The 22,261-nt window shown below is 42.8% G+C and overlaps 2 protein-coding genes across 6 annotated transcripts; one reads left to right on the top strand and one right to left on the bottom strand.

Annotated features, from left to right (window-relative positions):
• The first annotated feature begins 5,046 nt into the window (after positions 1 to 5,046).
• LOC105008251 (granzyme K) lies at positions 5,047 to 11,379 on the top strand. Of its 5 annotated transcripts, none has more exons than XM_020052437.2 (6): positions 5,047 to 5,241; positions 5,461 to 5,643; positions 9,929 to 10,076; positions 10,264 to 10,399; positions 10,510 to 10,785; positions 11,151 to 11,379. In XM_020052437.2, exons 2-6 carry the CDS (start codon positions 5,556 to 5,558, stop codon positions 11,310 to 11,312), a joined length of 810 nt encoding a protein of 269 aa, XP_019907996.2. In that variant the 5' UTR covers positions 5,047 to 5,241; positions 5,461 to 5,555; the 3' UTR covers positions 11,313 to 11,379. The 5 variants fall into 5 exon arrangements, with proteins under 5 accessions (XP_019907996.2, XP_019907995.2, XP_019907997.2 ...); XM_020052436.2 differs by having other exon boundaries at positions 5,388 to 5,643; XM_020052438.2 differs by lacking the exon at positions 5,047 to 5,241 and adding an exon at positions 9,798 to 9,838 and having other exon boundaries at positions 5,580 to 5,643.
• A 4,226-nt stretch (positions 11,380 to 15,605) lies between these two features.
• Positions 15,606 to 21,442, bottom strand: areg (amphiregulin). The gene is made up of 8 exons (XM_010867518.3): positions 21,318 to 21,442; positions 21,126 to 21,244; positions 19,905 to 20,030; positions 18,896 to 19,075; positions 18,062 to 18,344; positions 17,644 to 17,811; positions 16,751 to 16,857; positions 15,606 to 15,998 (listed from the first exon to the last, which is right to left on the bottom strand). The coding sequence occupies exons 3-7, from the start codon at positions 19,939 to 19,941 to the stop codon at positions 16,761 to 16,763; spliced, it is 765 nt and encodes a 254-aa protein (XP_010865820.1). The 5' UTR covers positions 19,942 to 20,030; positions 21,126 to 21,244; positions 21,318 to 21,442; the 3' UTR covers positions 15,606 to 15,998; positions 16,751 to 16,760.
• Positions 21,443 to 22,261: the final 819 nt, after the last annotated feature.

Raw genomic sequence — 22,261 nt, 5'->3', positions numbered from 1 at the left:
TTAGTGTACCAAGGTACAACATAAGTGGTTCCAAAATAATACACTTCATGTATAGGCCGCCTGGTTTTTGGTCTTGGGAAGGTACAGTCCATTATCAAATAAAACCAACAGTGACAATCTAATTTTATTATAGCATTCAATTAACTAAACATCGTCAGGATAAACGATTAGTAATATCAGAATACTGTTTCCTTCGTTGGATTCGAACCCCCACTATAAGCGTGTCAAGAAAATGGCAGCCTGGAAAAAAGAAAAAGAGCCCTTAAGCATTTCCCATTCATTCTTCATGGTAGTCCTAAACCACTACGGGTGTAATATATTTTTGGCCTCACTGATTCAGTGGCGCTGTTCCGACAACGACTGTTACATCTATATGTGACTGGCCCCGCGACATCACAGGTTCGAGACACAGCCTAGCAAATGTTACTAAAAATGTATTCCAAAATATATTTCCCAAATGAAATGTAAAACATATTTAGTATGGATTTTGCAATACATTTTCAAATGTATCTCCAACATTTTTGATACATTGTATATGCATTTGGTAATATATTTCTAAATGTATTCTAAATGTATTAATTACATTTCCTTAAATACATTAATTGGCCTTTTTTTTTTTTTTTTTTTTTTAGCCAGATGCCTGTGTGTTAGGTTGTGTGTATTTTTGGAACCCACTGTTCACAGACCACATCCTCCTTGTCAAGCATCAATATAGAACCATCACAAAATCATAACTTATCTGACTCTAAGGTTCTCAGTTATAAAGAAATTGCATCTGAGATAAATGACCATGATTCTCTCCACGCCGGTCAGTCTCTGGAAATTTGCTGTGCTACCTCTGTGACTGTACAGAGATCATTGGTGGAGGGGAGGTGACACCTCACTCCCTCCCCTACATGGCTCTGCTGGAGGACAACAAAGGACAAAGAGTTTGTGGAGGAATCCTCATTCATCAGCAATGGGTCCTGACTGCTGCTCACTTTCCTCAGTAGGTCCAATTTCACTGTTCTCAGTAGGTCCAATGTCACTGACCTCAGAAGGTCCAATATCACTGTCCTCAGTAGGTCCAATATCACTGTCCTCAGTAGGTCCAGTATCACTGTTCTCAGTAGGTCTAATATCACTGACCTCAGAAGGTCCAATATCACTGTCCTCAGTAGGTCCAATATCACTGTCCTCAGTAGGTCCAATATCACTGCTGTTGTTTTTTAGATGCTGTCACTAACAGTGTAGCAATTCAATTCAAAATGCTGTATTGTTGCATTGTGCTTCTGAGACTGTGTCATTACTGGTCTAAGAGGAGGTGTTTCTGTCTAAAGAATGTGTCATTACTGGTCTAAGAGGAGGTGTTTCTGTATGAAGCATCAAGAAGGAGTTGCTGGGTGTCCACGCCATTGACAAGGAGGAGAAGGAAACAAGGCAGGTCCGAAAGGTCAAAAGTCAAGTGCCTCATCTCTGTTTTGATGACAAATCTGCTGTTAATGACATCATGCTGCTGAAGGTTAGTTACTACGGGAATCAGAGGGACAGTTGACGGAGAACTGATTAGAAAACTGAGGGGAAAATAAAACACTAAAGCCGGTTCATTGAGTCTTCTCTTCTACTCTTCATCTTCCAGCTCGATAAGAAAGTGAAACTTAGTAAGGCGGTGAACGTCCTGCCTTTACCCGACTCAGTGGACGACGTCCCAGCAGGAACCGTCTGTTCAGTGTCAGGATGGGGGCTCACCAAGGACAGCACCAAAGCCATGTCCAACGTTCTAAAATCAGCCAATCTCACAGTGATCGACAGACGGAAGTGTAACTCTCCAGAGTACTACAACATGAAACCCATCATCACCTATAAGATGCTGTGCGCCGGCTCTGTGGGAAAGTGTGTGTTCATATTTGGGTGTGTGTGTGTGTACTACCAGTATCAATCACACTGCTGGCATTGATGTCTATGTGTTTGTCAATGATTAATATCCTGTTATGACTGTGGTTCCCGGGTGTGTTCCAGGGAGACTCAGGGGGTCCGTTGGTGTGTTTCCTGGGAGACTCTGGGGGTCCTTTGGTGTGCGGCGGTAAGCTACGGGGAGTCGTACCCAATGGTTCAAAATGTGGCATCAAGAACAAGCCTGGAGTTTATACAATGGTGTATAAATACCTTGACTGGATCAAGAAAACAATACGGAAATAACTATTACACTGCCTGACAGGGATTCAATCATCAATTCTCTGCATTTTCTCAGTAAAACAGCTGTATATTTTTTATTTAAGTTGTGACTTTGATAGACAGTGGTTATTCAACTCCTGTCCTACAGTGGCGAAACCCTTCTGGTTTTCATCCTGTCCTAATCTGGGTTTAATTAGGCCCCGTGTTGATTATGTGTTGAAAAAGTATGTTTCATCTACCTGTAGCAAAGTGTGAAACTGCTGGTTACCTGAAAATGAAAAGCTATCAGAAAATATGAAATTCCTTTTAATCTCTCAAATAAAATGCTCATCACCAATGAGCCCACACACTTTCTTTTTTGCCATCCCAGTTTCCAACTGCCATCTGGGTGGTGGTCAAATGTTATTTTTATAAACAACAGTTTTTGTTGTTGTTCTGAACCCAGGTTGTCTGTAAATGTCTGTGAAGTCATCCAGTTTGCCACTCATCCGTTGGCACTTGTTGGGTGTCTTGCCAAAATGAGCCCAATGTGTTTTTGCGTGCTTTTTATTTTGAGACACTACCCACTGTTCCCACCCAGTCATGACATGAATCTGTGTGTCACTACTTAGTATAAGTTGAACGTTGTAGTTAGTTGTGCTATATGAACGCAAACAAGGAAAATACAGTGAAATCGGAAAAGTATTCAGACCCATTTTGTTACGCTATAGACTTATCATAAAATTTACTCCCGGTGTCATACTCATAATGACAAAGCAAGAACTATTTTTTTTAGAAATGCTTTCATATGTAAAAACAAATTTACAAACACTTTGAAACCTTTACATATGAAACTCGAAATTGACCTGTGGTGCATTCTGTTTCCTTTAAATCATCATTGAGATACTTTAGATGTTTCTTGGTAAGACACAACGGTATATTTAAGGTCCCACAGTTGGCAGTTCATGTCAGAGCAAAATCCAAGCCATGATGTCAAAGGAGCTCAAGACCTGATTATGTTGATGTGCAGGGTATCGAGTTGTATCTGTAGCATTGAAGGTCCCCAAGAACACATTTGCCTCCATCATTCTCAAATGGAAGAAGTTTGCAATTAACAGCATTTTACCAGAACAGGCAGAATGTAACCAGGAAAGGCAACCAACATCTCATGGTGCCTAGATGATCAGAGTGAATACTTTTGTTACCTCTGTAGCATTTAATATAACACCAAACGATGTTGCTTTTATTATTTTAAATAGTTTTTACATGATTTTACAAATACAGACCTATTGTGATATTTAAGGTGTTTTGGTTTTGTAGGCAACTTGCCTTTGTAGATTTAAGTTCAGTTAAAAAGAAAACCCTGACATTTGTGTTCACACATTAAAGTGTTTTCTTTAAACACATGAAAGTATCATCGTGAGAACGGCCTTTTCATTTCAGAAGCCACACTCTTCCTGTTTAACCAAAGCAACTAAATTTTGCTGTGAAACAACGACATCAGAAACTCAAAATGAGGGGGGTGTTGAGTGGAAAAGCAAACGCTCTCAGTCATTGTGAAACTGAAGACCACCACTCCCCGCCACAATAAACCAATGAATCAGCAATAACGACCCAGCAGCCCCCCCCCCCCCCCCCCGTCCACCAGCTGACAGTAACCTAACCCACAGACCAAGACTTATGCAATATGGTTAATGAAATGATGAAAACAGTCCTGTTTCCTTTGGGAGTCAAACCTGTATGTAGGCTCATGTTGTGTTTCTAAAGTTAGTATGCACACATGCTGCAATCAATCATGTCAACAATAGTTTAGTTTATAACATGGTGATGTGGTGAATAAAAGTGTTATAAAAATGGGGTGGGGTGTAAGGATAGTCAATTCTGAGAAATAACTCTCATGCCAGAAGGCTTTGAGGATGTCCCACAAACAAAACCTTCTGACAGTCAGAAAGACCACAGGGCTGATGTTGATAAATCAACATACATTTTATGGCAAATTCTATTCTAACTGCACTGCATAATTTTAATTCTGTTGTTATACTGTTATAGTCCACTGTAGTATGTTGTGATGGCCATACAAGGCTTCATTACCGTTCTTCCAGCAGCAGAATGTTATCTTAGCTGGGCTAACTGAGAATTTCTTATTCAAATAAAAAGCCATCATTGAAATATATGGCAAGGCTCAGTAATGAATGACGGTGTGACAAACAATACCTCACAAAAGGTAGGGAGAACTGAACCAAACTAAATAGGGGCATAAACCAGACACAGGTGGGGACACAGGTGCTCAGAATGAGGGAGATTGGGATCTGATGTCTGAGGTGCTTTCATGAGCCGTGGAGCGAGGGGTGCGTTCAGGAGTGGAGCGCGGAAGTGGGTCCACGCCGGCGGAGGACGTCACAATCATAACTAAACGCTGCCTCACCAACCTTTGTCCTTACTCTGGGAACGGTTCAGACCCTGATGACCTGAAGGGTCTAGAGGGTCCATACTGAGAGAAAAGGTCTGAGGTGTAACTTGGCCCTGAACCATTCAGTGATTGATAGACGAGTAGCAATATCTTAAAAGAGAGACAGATCTTACAGACAGAAACTTGATGAAAACCTGCTCCAGAGTGCTCAGGACCTCAGAATGGAGTTGAGATTCACTTTCCAACAGGACTACAACCCTAAGCACACACCCAAGACAATGTAGTGGCTCTTACCACTGCATGGTTCCGGCTCAACTGGCTCAACTCTACTCACCTCGTTTCTACCTGGGGAGCTTTTCCACCGCTATGCCCCGGCTCGACTCGGCTCCACAGGCCTCGCCTCGGGCCGCTTCCCCTTCACATAGTACCCTGTACCCGCCAATAGTGACATCACAGGAAAACCGCCGTGACGCCACTTTCAATGTGACACCCAACGGTAACAACAATGGAGGATATGGTACGGATGGCGTTCTTGATCCTGGTTATGTGGCTGTTTGTCACAGCAAGGAGACAAGCAATTTTTAAGAAGAAGCTAAAGGCAGCAAGACTAGATACTGCTGAAAAAAACAAGGAGAGTTTGGGAAGTAATTAATCAGAATGACGAGAGAACAATGGTTTCTCAAAGACGAAGCAAGAGGGTAAGCTAGCATGGTAGCTAATGTTAGCGTATGTGTTTACTGTCATGTCCAGTGTACACCTTATTTAATGAACTTTAGCTACTGCTACTTAAGTGTGTATTATGTGTATTTCGGTCCTTTTATCCCTTGCCTAATCCCTGCTGCAGACCGTTTGTTTGGGCGTTCAATCGATCAAATGAGTGGTGGGATGTGATTGTTCCTGGATTCACTAACACACAGTGGTTCCAGAACTTCAGAATGTCAGAAGAAACACTCACCTACAAGTGCAACAAACGTTGTCCTGTGATGGAAAGACACGACACAAACTTTCGCCGATGTGTACATCTGAAGAAGAGGGTGGCCATCACACTGTGGAAACATGTGACCGGCTCAGAGTACAGAAGTGTCGGCCATCTTTCTGGAGTAAGCATAACAACCGTGTGTCGGTGTGTGCAAGGGTTTTGTGCTGCAGCGGGGATGTTGTTGGTACCAGAAGAAATGCGTTTCCCAGACCCAGAGAAGTTGGAAGAAAATTATTTTTACTACAACCCTGTTTCCAAAAAGTTACACAGCGTACAATGCAAAGAAATGCAGAATGCAATGATATACAATCATTTAGGCCCTATATTTTATTGAAAATAGTACAGAGACATTATATCAAATGTTGAACCAGAGAAATGTTATTGTTTTTGGAAAAATATAGGCACATTTTCAATCTGATGCCAGCAACACTGATTGATTTTGTCAGTTTTTGATCCATGAAAAATTATGTAACCAGAAGTCAGGGGCGAGCTATCTTTATTCAGCATGAGGCAACGATGTTAACATTCCATAGTTCTTTCATTTTTCTCCAATAATTGCAAGTTAACACAGTCATTTATGCCAATACACATAGTATGTGGTCAGTGATTGTAGCCAACCATAACACAGTCTATTACCCTCCAATAAGAAAGCTTTATCCTACATGATACACTTGTATGGTATGTTCCAACCTCCCCTATGGTCCATGGGTCTATCCATAGAATCTATGACAGTCATATGGACAGTTCCTAGCAGGAGGTGTGGACAGGGTGTGTGGGGCCTGTCAGTAATGGCCACCACATCTTATCTATTGTCCGTTGTTCAGCGTTAGTCAGCACATATGTGTTGTGTTAAGTCCCTCTTGCCCATTTCCTCTCAACACGTTTCAGAAATGTTGGGATAGGGTCATGTTTATTACTGTGTTACATCTCCTCTTCTTTCAATGACTGAAAATATTTGGGAATTGAGAAGACCAATTGCTGAAGTTTTGAAAGTGAAATGTTTTCCCATTTTTGCTTGATATAGGATTTCAGCTGCTCAGTTCGGGGTCTCCTGTGTTGTATTTTTCGTTTCATAATGCACCAAATGTTTTCAATGGGTAACAGGTCTGGACTGCAGGCAGGCCAGTTTAGCCATGCTGTTGTATTATGTGCAGAATATGATTTGGCATTGTCTTGCAGAAATAAGAAAGGCCTTCCCTAAAAAAAAATTGTTTGGATGGCAGCACATGTTGCTCCCAAACCTGTATATATTGTTCAGCATTATTGATGCCTTCACAGATGTGCAAGTCACCCATTTCATGTAAACTACTGTACTCCTATACCATCATGGAACCTGGCTTTTGAACTGTGCGCTGATAACAAGACAGATTGTCATTTTTAGCTCGGAGGAAACGGCATCCATTTCCAAAAATAATTAAATATTTTGATTTGTCAGACCACAGGACAGTTTTTCACTTCGTCTTAGTCCATCTTAAATGAGGTTGGGCCCTGAGAAGTCGGCTGCGTTTATAGATCTTTTTTATATCTGTCTTCTTCTTTGCATGTTAGTGTTTTAACTGGCATCTGCATTTTTGGATGCAGGGGCATACTGTCTTCATAGAATTGTGTCTGGTCTTAACGCAGTGCTGCCTGAGGGCCCAAAGATCACAGCCATCCAATAATCCCCTGTCTGTTGACAATTAACCTAATTAGTTTTGAGATGTTTTTTTTGCATTACACAACTTTTCCAGTCAATCAATCAATCAATCAAATGTTTTTATAAAGCCCTTTTTACAACAGCAGTTGTCACAAAGTGCTTTACAGAGACACCCGGCCTTAAACCCCAAGGAGCAAACAACAGTAGTGTTGAATTTCAGTGGCTAGAAAAAACTCCCTAAGGTCGAATTTTAGGAAGAAACCTAGAGAGGACCCAGGCTCAGAGGGGTGACCAGTCCTCTTCTGGCTGTGCCGGGTGAGATATTAAGAGTCCAATTGGAATAATAAATACATTTCTCTGGGCTAAATCCAGAGTCTATTTGATTTTAGACTAGGTCAGAAGTATGACCAGGTGGACAAGGACAGGGACAGCAACGGGCCCCCCAAACCAGGTAATCCGCAGGTGTGGACCAGGACCTCATCTCCTTCTAAAATTTAAAACTAGTATGCAGTTGATTTAGAATTATCATAAGATGGATAAATTATCAATTTGATTTTGAGATTTAGTTTATCTGTAGGTATTCTTTTTACTGAACTGATGTATTAATGAATTCTACAAAATGTATAGGGGAATAACGAATTACTGGTTAAAGTATTGAGTTTAATGGAAAAGTACTGAGTCATTGTCTGTACTTTTGTCAGAGTGGAGGGATAGATCAATGTATTTTATGATAGGATAGAGGAAGACACACAACAGAGGGTTGGAAGGCATTCACAGGAAGACTTTGCAAACTTACCCTGACTCATTCTTGTGTAAATATTGAGTGCATCTCCAACAACCTCAGATATGTCTCACGGTTTACCTTGTAACTATGATTCCTCTCTCCTTGCAAGTTTATTAAAGCTGTTATTGTGCAGTAGAGTTTCCTTCTGTCTTACCTGCCATATTCAAAACTGTATGGACTTCGGAACTGCCATCATAGTATAAAACCAAAAAGATTGTGCAGAAACTTCACATGACTACTGAGATGCACCATCAGCATTATATGGCATCTCACCATAGTACAACTACTCAATGCACAAATCACTCAGTCCAATTGGAATAATAAATACATTTCTCTGGGCTAATTCTAGAGTCTATTTGAATTTAGACTAGGTCAGATGTATGACCAGGTGGACAAGGAGAGGGACAGCAACGGGCCCCCCAAACCAGGTAATCCGCAGGTGTGGACCAGGACCTCATCTCCTTCTAAAATTTAAAACTGGAGGAAACTGAGAAAAAGTTAGTAGTACATCCCTCATATCCCCCAGCACAATAATATAGCAGCGTAACACCTTGGAACTGAGACGGGGGGGTCCGGTGACACTGTGGCCCTACCCGGGGGAGGTCTTTTGTTGCCCCTGTCCCAGCTTTTTTGAAACTTGTTGCTGGAATCAAATTCAAAGTGGCCATATATCTTTAAAGGTACAATAACAGTTCTCAGTTTCAACATTTGATATATTGTCTTTGTACTATTTTCCATTGAATATAGGGTTTCAATGATTTGCACATCTTTGCATTCTGTTTTTATTTCCATTTTACATAGAGTCCCAACTTATTTGGAAACATCCATCCATCATCTTCCGCTTATCCGGGGCCGGGTCGCGGGGGCAGCAGTCTAAGCAGGGATGCCCAGACTTCCCTCTCCCCAGACACTTCCTCTAGCTCTTCCGGGGGGACACCGAGGTGTTCCCAGGCCAGCCGGGAGACATAGTCCCTCCAGCGTGTCCTAGGTCTTCCCCGGGGTCTCCTCCCGGTGGGACGGGACCGTAACACCTTCCCAGGAAGGCGTTCCGGAGGCATCCGAAACAGATGCCCAAGCCACCTCAGCTGACCCCTCTCGATGTGGAGGAGCAGCGGCTCAACTCTGAGCTCCTCCCGGGTGACCGAGCTTCTCACCCTATCTCTAAGGGATCGCCCGGACACCCTGCAGAGAAAGCTCATTTCGGCTGCCTGTATCCGGGATCTTGTCCTTTCGGTCATGACCCAAAGCTCATGACCATAGGTGAGAATAGGAACGTAGATTGACTGGTAAATCGAGAGCTTCGCCTTGTGGCTCAGCTCTTTCTTCACCACGACAGACCGATACATCGACTGCATTACTGCAGAAGCTGCACCGATCCGTCTGTCAATCTCCCGTTCCATCCTTCCCTCACTCGTGAACAAGACCCATAGATACTTAAACTCCTCCACTTGAGGCAGGCACTCTCCACCAACCTGAAGTGGGCAAGCCACCCTTTTCCAACTGAGGACCATGGCCTCGGATTTGGAGGTACTGATTTTTGGAAACAGGGTTGTATTATTGTTGAAATATTTTATTACCTATAATTTGTAAACCTGGGCTGAATGGTGAAAGGGGTCCTGGGTCAATTGAAGGAAATGGAGAGATGCAGTATGATAGTGTGACTCAGATACCTGCATACCTAGTAGCTTGTTAGTCTGTGTGTGTTTCTGGAACACACTGTTCACAGACACAGACCACATCCTCCATGTCAAGCATAAATAGAGAACCATCACAACATCACAGCTTATCTGACTCTAAGGTACTCTGAGAAATTGCATCTGAGATAAATGACCATGATTTTCTCCATGGCGGACAGTTTCCGGACAGCTGCTCTTTTACTTCTGTGTCTGCACTCAGGTAGGTGTTTGTGTGTGTGTGTGTTGTTGACATTGAAGTGATAATTTATTTTATTCATCAATGTTGGCATAATTTTTCTCCTGCTCCTAGGTGACTGTACAGAGATAATTGGTGGAAAGGAGGTGACACCTCACTCCCTCCCCTACATGGCTCTGCTGGAGGACAACAAAGGACAAAGAGTTTGTGGAGGAATCCTCATTCATCAGCAATGGGTCCTGACTGCTGCTCACTGTCCTCAGTAGGTCCAATATCACTGTCCTCATTAGGTCTAATATCACTGTCCTCAGTAAGTTAAATATCAATGCAGTTGTTTTTTAGATGCTGTAACTAACAGCTTAGCGATTCATTTCAAAATGCTTGATTGTTGCATTGTGCTTCTGAGGCTGTGTCATTACTGGTCTAAGAGGAGGTGTTTCTATCTGAAGAATCAAGAAGGTGTTGCTGGGTGTTCACGCCATCAACAAAAAGAAGAAGGAGAGGCAGGTCGGGATGGTCGAAAGTCAAGTGCCTCATCCACGTTTTAACAAAAAATCAATAGTCAATGACATTATGTTGCTGAAGGTTAGTTGCTACGGGACTCAGAGGGACTGTTGACAGAGAATTGATTAGCAAACTGAGGGGAAAATGAAACACTAAAGCGTTTGTCTTCTCTTCTGCTCTTCATCCTCCAGCTCGATAAGGAAATAGAAATTAGTAGGGCAGTGAATGTCCTGCCTTTACCTGACTCAGTGGACGACGTCCCAGCAGGAACCGTCTGTTCAGTGTCAGGATGGGGGGCCAACCGGGACAACACTAAAACTATGTCCAAAGTCCTGCAGTCAGCCAGTGTTACAGTGATCGACAGACTGAAGTGTAACTCTCCAGAGTACTACAATAAGGACCCAGTCATCACCAAAAAGATGCTATGCGCCGGCTTCCTGGATAATATCAAAGTGGACGCATGTAAGGTATGTGTGTTCATGATTACGTTAAAATGACCCTGTACTGTCTTTCACACTGCTGCCATTTTTGTTTTCATTGTTTATGAATAACTGATATCATTTTAGTACTGGTAGAGACACCACTGAGAGTTCTCGGTCCTGTTGGGTGTTTAATTAACAAAATAGTTGAAAGAAAAGTCAATCAAAACCGAAAGCAAATTGCTGTGCATGTCCTGCACGGTGGTAGGTGTGCCTCATCAGGGGGTGGAAGCTGTTCCATGTTCCTTGGGTACACTCTGGGTCAGGTGGTCCTCACTGAGACGTTGGCCTGAAGCGCCTGCACGTCTGCACAACATTACTAACTGATTGGTCCTTTATTGTCTCTGTTCCAGGGAGACTCTGGGGGTCCATTGGTGTGCGGCGGTAAGCTACAAGGAGTCGTGTCTTATGGTAAAGGATGTGGCATCAAGAACAAGCCTGGAGTTTATACAATGGTGTCTAAATACCTTGACTGGATCAATTCCATAATGCAGGAAAAACCGCTGACCGAGTGACACGGTTATTAATGTTTCATCTTCACCAAGTAAAGTGCGAAACATGAATATGTGAATAAAATGTGAAAGGACCAATCTGACTTGGGGTTATTTAGTCTCTGTTTGAAATGATTAGCAACTAAAATCTTTAGTTCGGCGGAATGAATACGTAAAGTGCTGGTGAAACTTTGTGCTAAGCAGTAGCATGTGATTTAGTAGACTTTGGTGAGGGGATTAGTAGGCTTTGGTGAGGTGATTTAGTAGACTTTGGTAAGGTGATTGAGTAGGCTTTGGTGGGGTGATTTAGTAGGCTTTGGTGTTGTTGTAAAGGATGTTTGCTTTTGGGAGCTGTGACTCTGGCTACTTGTACAGCAGGGTTTCCTGACCTCTCCTCAGGCTCCCCTCAACCCATCAGATAGTGAAAATGCAGTGATTGAACTCCCCCATAAAACAATTTAAGGTGTTTTTGTTTTTATGAGGTACACCAGCTGACAATAAGCTAACCCACAGACCAAGTCAGGGCCTTCATCTGCAAAGACGAGAGGTATACAATATGGTCTACAAAATCATACGATCCTAAACAGTCCTGTTTCCTTCGGGGGTCAAACCTGTATGTAGGCTCCTGTTGTGTTTCACATGTTAGTATGCACACATGCTGCAGTCAGTCATGTCTATGCTAGATTGGTTCATAGCATTGTGCAGTGGGGATTTCATGTTCAATAGTTTGGTTTATAACAGTGGTGGGTTTATGTTAGAAAATTCACTCTATCAAGAGACACCACACATTTACATAATTAAGTAATTACGTAATTATTAAGTATAATGTAAGTAATAATTACTATTATTTTACTAGCTCCAAATAGGTACATTTATCTGACTTCAAAGCTCATGCTTTCTACTAGCTGGCATCTGTGACTGCAGTTTGCGGTGTATTCTTCAGGGTTGGGGGTTAAGGTTGGGCAGGGGGTGAGGACAGCCATTTCTGAGAAATCACTCATGTGCCGGGAGGTTTTGAACCTCCTGACAGTCAGAAACACCACTGATCGTGACAAATCACACTTGTGAATTTTTTTATGATGTTGTAATTATATGGAATTCCACTAGGTGGTGTCACTACACTTTCCTGACATGATGCAGTACGTTGTTATTCTATTGTATTCCACTAGGTGGTGTCACTACACTTTTCTGACATAATTCTATTGCTTACCACAGCAGCAAGTCCTCCGACAAGAGATAGTGTGACTGTTGCCAATAAAAACACTCACGTTGGTCCCCCAACACTATCTCGTGCACATCAAACAACACATCCGGATAAATTGCTTTGGTGCTTGGTGTGGGTGTGTTTTCAGGACCAAAGTATATCAACATGTTCTGATATTACATGAAAACGGGAAGCATGGTGTGGACATGGTGTGTGTTTAAAAGTGTTTGAGTGGGTAAAGGTGGTGAGTTGTGATGAAATGCTGTGGTGACCATTACAGGCAAACACAGGATTTATCTGGTTGACTTACTGACTGATTGGCTCACTGGCTGACTGACTGACTGGCTGGCTGACTGACTCCCTTGTATAACTACTCCTTATAGCTGTACTCACCTTTACTCCATTTAAGACTGTCCACACACTGAAATATTGACGAATCACAAACACACACACATACAAACACACACACTGGACACAGTGACACCCAGTAATGTAACAAATAGCACACCACTAGGTTGCTGGTTCGAATCCCTAAGCTGACCACGTGAAACAGCTCTTGTTCTGCCTTCAGCAATGCAGGTAACTGCTTCTGGGTTGACCTAAAAAATTATTTCTCAGGAATTTCCCATTTCCACAAGTAATAGGAAACTACTATTAGCAGACACCAAATGACTATCACACGCACACAACTACACACATACTCTTATGCTTGTGACACATGTCAGTAAAAGGCAGCCCAATAAAATCACAGACCAGTTACAGCCAGCGATGACTATGACAAATCTGAAAACCCTTGTAGTGGATTCCTGACCACACAACATCTTCACATTTGACTGTGAAATGTAAACAAATACCTCTGTATTTCAACTTCAAACTCGACTAACTAGTCTTTCTTCTTGATAAATGGGCTGGGTTTGAAAAGTTCACATTATATTTCTAGGGTGTGTGATTCTTTTCTGCTGTCTTTGTCTTGGTCTATTTTAAGTGTGCTTTAGTATTAGCCTTGTAATTAGAGGTGCCACTCTGGTTACAGACTGTGTGTATGTGTTCTCAACTATATAACAGAAAAAAGTGTCCCCAAATTTCAGTTAAATCAGAAATATTTTACTCGTGTTAGGTTTAGGGCAAATGTTATAAGTGGGGTTTGGGTTGCAATTAAGGTTAGGCATTGCTGGTTAGTTTTAGGGTTGGCATTAGGGCTAGGTTAATTTAGGCATAAATGTTAGGTTATAAAGGTTAAAATTAGGGTTATAGTTAGCATTAGGGTAAAGTTTATGGTTAGAATTATTAAAAGAAAGGGCAAGATAACATATATGAATATGTGTGTGTGTGTGTGTGTGTGTGTGCGCACGCATGCATGCATGTTTGTGTGTTTTGTTGTAGCTCAGAATAGCCCAGCCACTCCACCTCTCATAGCCCAAACAAACCCACAGCTATTTATGTTCATTCATTCAATATTTTATGGACGTCATTCATCTATTCAAAACAACTTAGCACCATGGATACAAAAAGGTCTGTGTGAGATCTGGGATACAAAGAAAGAGAGAAATTCCTGAGAGAGAGGCTGATGGGAAAGAAAGTGTGACAGAGTCCCACCTTCATTGGCTGCGTAGATTTACACATACTCAGAATGTGACTTGGCACCAGTGCCAGATGTCGAATTTTAGGGGCCCCTACTGGTCGGGGGGCCCTAAGCGACCAATAATTATTATCTAGACTGGGTGGCCGGTGATGTTGCCGTTAGAACACCTCACCAGGAACCAATGATTTGCTGCATTATCTAGATGTTTTGCTGCATTATCTAGATATCTGTTGGATGATTCTAATAACACTTAGACACCCACAACTACTTACACTTACAACTACTTACTCTTGTCAGCCCTTCAATACACTTTCTGACATATTAGTGTGTGTCAATCAGTGAGCAAATCCAAATCCTGTGCTCCTTTTGGGCAATTATGTGTCAACCAAATCTCACTGACCTAGAAATCTTTCAAACACGATACAAACCACCAAAGTTTTCCCCAATGTCCCTTTAAAAGCCGACCGACAGCAGAGTGACAGCAGAGAAGATGAAGGCCGACAAAGCCGAATGGCCAGAGAAGATGCCCAGCAATGATGTGGGAGGTGTATGGAGTGTTTACACATTGGCCTTGGTCTTTCTAAACATGAGCTGGTACACCGATGGTGGCCAAATCCAGATAACCCAGCGGATGAATAAATCTGAAGCATCAGAGGAGCGTGAGTCCCCCCGTCGGCAGTGGAAACCCATGGACGGATCTGTGGCGCTGAGGTGGAACTGAAACGGAAGTGTTCTGACATTCTAATTCCCTAAAATATCAAATATCTCAGTACAGTTTTCAGTGCAGGATTAGGCAGAGATACGGACAGACAGGCAGTGTGACAGAGAAAGACAGTCCCCCAGAGAGTCAGAGAGAGCCAGAAGAATAGATAGACATACAGGTAAGAATAGACAGGGATAGTGGCAGAGATAGAGGCAGAGACAGACAGGGGTAGAGACAGAGATAGACAGGGATTGAGGCAGAGATACACAGGGATAGAGGCAGAGATAGAGGCAGAGACAGACAGGGGTAGAGACAGAGATAGACAATGATTGAGGCAGAGATGCACAGAGATAGAGGCAGAGACAGACAGGGACAGAATGTTGAGGACCTCAGTCTGAGTTATCCGTGTGGTTCTCTGTATGTCTGTGTTTGGGTAAAGTGCTCTGTGTTTCTGTGAGCGCACAGCAAGGGTATGTAGGGGTTTGGGACAATCAGCCTTGGGAATGTCAACATACTGTCAAGACGAAGAATATACACACAGACAGAAGCACACAGACAGAACCACAGACGGGGACACAGACAGAATCCCACAGAGCATATACACACAGACACAACCACACAGACACAACCACAGACAGACATACACAGAGACAAACACAGAGACCCAACCACACAGAGAAACACACACAGCAATACACAGACATTAACATAGACAGATATAAGAAGACACCGACACGGATAGATCTAGATACATACACAATCACTCACAGAGACACTCAGACAGACTCAATCACTGACAAACACACAGACACACTCACAGACAGGCGATATTCTTAACACTGATGGATTTTATTGGTGAACCGATTCCATCTTCAGAATATCCAGAATAGTATCTGACCTACAGGAACAGCATGGTAATAAATAAATAAATAACTTTACCCTGACGCTCAACATCACATTCACATCACAGAGAAAACAAAGCTTTGTCCACAATAAATAAGAATAGTCAAATAAATAAAATAATGACAATAAACACATTTCTATGCGGTTCTTCAAGGCGGTTCTACGCTGGTTCCTCTACAGTGCGTTCTACTGTCGGGCGTTACATAGTGTGTTCTACTGTCTGGTGTTGAATTCCGTAGATCACTCCGCTGGGCCAGAGACAGTTCTAGGTTTGCCAGGTTGTCCCGGTTTTCTTGGGTTCTAGAGTGTTTATAAGTTCTTCAGGGAAACAGAAGAGTGAGAATTGTCAGTATTGATGTTCCTTTGGAGTCAGGTAGAAGATCCTCATCCAAACTTCCTAACAATATGTGGACCGACAATGTGAACCCATAATGGGAACTCATAATGTGGGCCCATAATGTGTACCCATACACTATGAACTGAGCCCAGCTCGATCTGTCCTGTCCTGCCTTTGGATTGGTCAGTTGACAATACTAAAAGTATTGTCAACAATAAAAAGAAAGCGTTGTGAGACAACAATGTTAGTCAGGAGTTAAGAGAGGTTGGCCAGCAAAAAAATAAACATTTGACCAGATGCATTTTCCAGAAAAAAAGCATGTTAACCTTTAGTCAATCTGCAACTCTCTGGATCAAGAACATACGCAATACAACTGAGCGTCATTAACAACCAAAATAGATCAAACATTTTATTAAAAACAGTTTCTTGCCAAAGCTGCTACGAAGACACCACGGCAACGACAGAACAATTAGTCAGATATGTAAACGCTATGGGAGGAATGTTGCGTGGCCACATTGCTTAGCTGTAGGCTAGGATTTACGTTCTGTGTGTGACATTATGTGCATGCGCAACAGTGTGTCTGTACAGAAGTAAGTGTAAGGTGTGTGTGTTCAGAACAGGAGACACACACCTCTTCACATGAAGCAATCTCACACACAGACACACACACGTACGCATGTGCTGGTGTGTGTAGTGTGTTTGTGGCTTTGTGTAGGAGGCGAGCGTATCTCACCTGTTGATTCTCACACTGTGAGGTCACAGGGTGTTGTTTTCTGTAAGTGCTCCTTCTCACTGCCGGAGCCCAGGTACGCAGCCAGAAAGTTCTTATGAGTTCTGTAACTGACAGACAGACAGGCATCGGTGTTAGTTATCGCCTAGCATTTTACATTTAAAATGTCATTCAAGTAATTTAGCAGACACTCTTGTCAAGAGGGACTCACATATGTGAGTACATATATTTCATATTTATTTGCCCCCAAAATTGATATATATTCAGGCTCTGGTTTTGATGTGTACACTGCAACAAGTCCCAGGGTACAACTCCTTTCTCTTATCGAACCTAACCACAGACAGAAACCACAGGCACTGATAAGCAACTTCCGACCCAGTTATTAGTTTTGCCCTGTTGACTTTGTTCCTAATTAAGACATAACTAGGAAATGACAAGATCAGGTTACTAACTGATAACAAATGGCAATTCTTTGTTTCTCCCTCTGTGAGCCACCTTTACTTTGGAGCCAGATAGGATTTTCAAGTTGAATACACAAGTTCTTATAATGATTGCCTTGATATGATGCAATATAAAGGCATGTCAGGGTTAATAATGGTGTAATTGTGTGGGTGTAGTCAAGCACTAAGTTGTGTTAAGATGTGCTTTGGCGTGTTCATCGCCATTTCTAAAGTTGCACTATGGTTGCATTAGGGTTACATTAATGGTGTGGTGTGGTTGTATTATGGTTGTATTAATACTCACTGTGAGCAGGTCATGAGCAGTATGGTTTCATTGTGGTGTGGTTTTGTTATGGTTAATGTTGTGGTGTAGTTGTGTTTTGGCAAATGTTGTGGTGTGTCTGTGTTATAGCATATGTTGGGGTATGGTTGTGTTAAGGTTGTATTAATACTCACTGTGAGCAGGTCATGAGCAGTATGGCGAGGCAGCTGATGATGGAGAGCACCACAGCGATGACGACCAGAACAGTCTGACCCCTCTCAGCCCCGCTGCTGTTGTTGTTTTTTAACTTTGTCTGTAGAAGCAGGATGCCGCAGCGCTCGCCATCATAACCCTTGTTACATCTGCCGATCAATTGATCAATTAACCAATATCCCTTCTGACATCAGCAGATCAATCAATCAATCCATTAACCAATAACCCGACTTATCAAATGTTTCATCACTGAGTCAACCAAACTGCCAGTTAAACAGTCCATGATTAAATGAATCAACCAACAAACCAAGAAATCAGTTAATCAATCAGTGAATTAGAAATCCATACATCTATCCCAGCACACACACACACACACCGGTAGATTTAAGTGGTACTCACATACACACCGGCTCTCTCAGGTCTGCCATGTATTTGCAGTTTCCATGGATACAGTACCCCTGGTGGGAGGAGCTGCAGGGGTCCTCAGTGACAGGGTCTGACGTCTGGATGGCTTGCGTGCGTCCAGAAGTCGTCTCTGACAAGAGACCTGGTGAGGTGTATCCTGATGTGTACTCAGGGTTGAAGGCTGTGGTGCTTTTGGCCTTGGTCCTCCTCTTGTCTTTGCCGCCTTTCCCCTTCCGTCTTCTCCCCTTCTCTTTCTGGTCCTTAGGGGGAAGCTGAGCTGTGGAGGGAAACCACAGACCGTTTCAGACTGCTGGAGGGCGAGCCAGAGGGAAAGAGAGCGGAAGAGAGGGAGCGGGAGAGACAGACTTTGTGAGCGCGATGGTGACGGCAGGGGGGATGACGGCCAGGGGGTTGACGGCAGGGGGATGACGGCAGGGCTATGGGACACTATGAGGTGCAGTCCTATACCTCCAACCACCTAAAGAACGTAATGCACTTTTGACAAGATTGGATGTAAGGTAGGTGGTTGCAGAGTAAGGGAGACTCAGGAGTTTAGGGGTCGAAGATAGAGTCCAAGGATTTGGGGGTTTAGGGGTTTAGGGGTAAGGGGTAGTGATGGTATAGTCTAAGGGTTTAGGGGTTTAGGGGTCGTAGGAGGCATTGTCTGCTGGAAGGGGTTTCGGGGTTAAAGGCTAGAGTTTAGGGGTTAAAGGCTACAGTTTAGGGGTTAAGGGCTAGGGTTTAGGGGTTAAAGGCTAGAGTTTAGGGGTTAAAGGCTAGGGTTTAGGGGTTAAGGGCTAGGGTTTAGGGGTCGTGCAACTGTCTTACATTGGCTGTCTGTCGGTGATCCTCCTGACAGATCTTCATTCTGCCCCACGTCCTCCTCATCCTCATCACCAAATGTGCTTAGTGGCCCCTCCCTTTCCCCTGAGGCCGATGCCCCTGTCACATGACTCAGCTCTGCCGAGAGAGTTGCAACTGATCCCTGGACACCTGCAGCGCTGAAAACTACAGTCAGAACACACCAGTCAGAACACACCAGTCAGGCACTGAGCGACACAGAACAGAGTAATATAAACAACAAGCAGAAACTCCAGACACACCAAACCAACCTGACACAGAACAGAGTAATATAAACAACAAGCAGAAACTCCACACACACCAAACCAACCCGACACAGAACAGAGTAATATAAACTACAAGCAGAAACTCCACACACACCAAACCAACCCGACACAGAACAGAGTAATATAAACAACAAGCAGAAACTCCACACACACCAAACCAACCCGACACAGAACAGAGTAATATAAACAACAAGCAGAAACTCCACACACACCAAACCAACCCGACACAGAACAGAGTAATATAAACTACAAGCAGAAACTCCAGACACACCAAACCAACCTGACACAGAACAGAGTAATATAAACAACAAGCAGAAACTCCACACACATATGGATCAAGGGTACGAGCAGAACAGATCACTCCCCCATGGAGCAGAGCAGTCTTGAAACTAATGGCACAAACATTTGACAAGTGTGTAGACAAACAAAGCCAAAAAAAGAGGTAAATACTCTAATATTATGACCTGAATGGGACTTGGGAATGGTTTATCACGCCGCCGGCTTCTAACAGGTCTTAACATGTGGAACATTTCTATCTCTTCTCTGCACAATCTCTCTGTCTATCTGTTTCTGTCTCGCCACTCCATCTCTCTGATGTGTCCCCCTATGTCGTTCTTTAACCCAGGCTTTGTTCAGCCCTCTATTCGCCCCGCTCCAAACTGAACACAAAAGCAGACAACCACATCGATCGTAGAAACCAGGCTACTCACCCAGACAAAGCAGAGAGGAGAGGATGATGGCGTTCATGTCCTAGGAGTGGCTGTTGGTGTTCTGCTCTGTGAGGCTAGTCTTGAAGTGGATGTAGTTCTCTGCTGGGTAGTCCTACTGTTTGCTTCCTATAAGGGGGTGGGGCAGCAACTTTTATAGGTTACGCCTCAGTTCAGAATGATGTGCGTGTGTTGCAAATGATTTGCCTGTGTGTGTGTGTGTGTGTGCGTGCGTGCGTGTATGTGTGTGTTCTTGTAGGTAATTAATTATTAACTTTCTCACCCTTTGGGGATGCATTTCTTTGTGATGTTAGACCCTTGGCTTCTGTTGTGAATTTTATGCCTAAACTTAACCTAGCGCTAATGCCTAACCCTAACCGATAATGACTAAACCAAACCCTATTTAACTCAAACTCCAAATGTAATTTTGCCCTTAACCTAACACTTAAGCCAAAAAAAATTCTTTTTTCAAACTGGGGACAGGAAACCTCTCCCCATTAGTCAACAGTTTCTGATTTAACTACAGTTTTTTGACCCCCCCCCCCCCCCCATTATATAGTTAAGTCAGAAACACACACACACCTTGCTATACACATGGGGACATTAAACCTTAATATGAATGCAAAGTACTTTAACTCTAACACCTGAGTTATAAAGTAAATATAAATTGCCTGACAGGAAAAATTTTAGTTAAGGGACCCCTTCTTTGCCCAGTATCCCCTGCGGTAAATCAACGCAGACAGTATTGAATGTATCTTGGCTTCAGTGTCTTTCTGGGTTCGGTGTTAATTGAACACTGTATTTGGGCCTGATGGCAGTTGAGATTTAACACTGGTTATTAACTGGGACACAGGGCGGTCATGGTTTCACCACTGCTAATTTCAGAGCAAATTAAACTCCTGAATCCACACCAGAAATATAGCACTGTAAAATCACTACTAGGTAACCGTAGTCATTTTGCTGACACACACATGCCAATTGATGTATTCGGTCCAGCCACTACATGTCATTAACGTACATTAAAAAAAACTTTCCACTGACACTCTCATTACCACTTTTTTCACGTTTCTACCTCCGGAACTCATTCTTTCTCCTCTTATATTTGCGAAAGGTCAAGCCCGGTGAATAGAGCCGTGACTAAACAACAGCTGCACACACGACACACAAACGACACACACACACACACACAAACACACACTCCCTCCGGTGACACCAAATACACACCTGTAGAGTGGTTGCAAGTGTTGTGTTGAAGTGAAAGAAGAGTTACAGTGAGGTCCGGCCGATGTTGTCTGATGTCTCAGTGGGGACAGGTTCCATCCTAATGCTCCTATAATTTGGATCTGATATTCTCGATCAGTTTATTACCTGGGTCTCGTCTACCAAATAGGGTTACATGCGTAGAAATATACATACCTGAATGAAGTGTTCTATTTGTCTGTTCTTTAGGTTCTGTTTTTATGGCTCTATCCAATTGCCATAATCCAGGTAACAGGACTGGGTTGCAGTGGGCTGGACATAAAGTATTTTATTACGCGTTGTTTCATGTAATCTGCAGGATGGGTGTGGACACATTCTCCTGAGACTTCCTCCTCTGTTAATTACTCTGTTATCCATAAAAAAATAAAAATAAATCCTCAAAATATTATTGGAGCAATTATGAAACAGTATGACTGTTTCTGCCTCATGTTCCACTGCTTTGTGGCAGTAGGTGCAGCCTAAATTTTAGTTTTGTTGCCAGGATACAGATTTTGCCAGGAATTTGATCATTCTTTTAAGTATTAAACGTTTTCTGAATGTGACTTAAGTCCATTGATTACACTAAATAATAAGGCATTCCACTGATCTTTGTAAAGACAGAGAGGTAGACACAACAAGGAAATAAAGTTGTTCTTTTCAGGTTTAGAGGCCACTGACAAACCAATACATTATCTCAGATGTCTTCTGTGATACAGACACAAATTACGTATTTTCACGGTGCACAGGATATTATATTTTAAGTTCAGAGTTATTCATGTTGAGGACATGCTTTTTTCAGAGAAACCATAACAGAAGAAATATATAATAACTGTTGGAGAAGGGTTAAGGTTAGGGTTGGGTACGGGTTGAGGTTAGGGTTAAGTATGGGTTAAGGTCAGGGTTAGGTATGGGTTAAGGTTAGGGTTAGATATGGGTTGAGGTTAAGATTAGGTACAGGTTAAGGTTACGGTTAGGTTAGGGTTAGGTACGTGTTAAGGTTAGGGTTGGAATTCAAAGTAGGAACAGGGTCTAATGTTCTCCCTAGCATGTTCGCAATGCAAGCTCCACTGTCTTTCTAGTTGAAATACAAGTCGGGTTAACCAATCACAGGCCTTTCTTCC

This window comes from Esox lucius, chromosome 13 (assembly GCF_011004845.1).
Source record: "Esox lucius isolate fEsoLuc1 chromosome 13, fEsoLuc1.pri, whole genome shotgun sequence".
In the NCBI taxonomy this organism is placed as follows: Eukaryota; Metazoa; Chordata; class Actinopteri; order Esociformes; family Esocidae; genus Esox; species Esox lucius.
The sequence above is the reverse complement of the archived record's forward strand: the minus strand, read 5'-3'. Positions and strand labels throughout refer to the sequence as shown.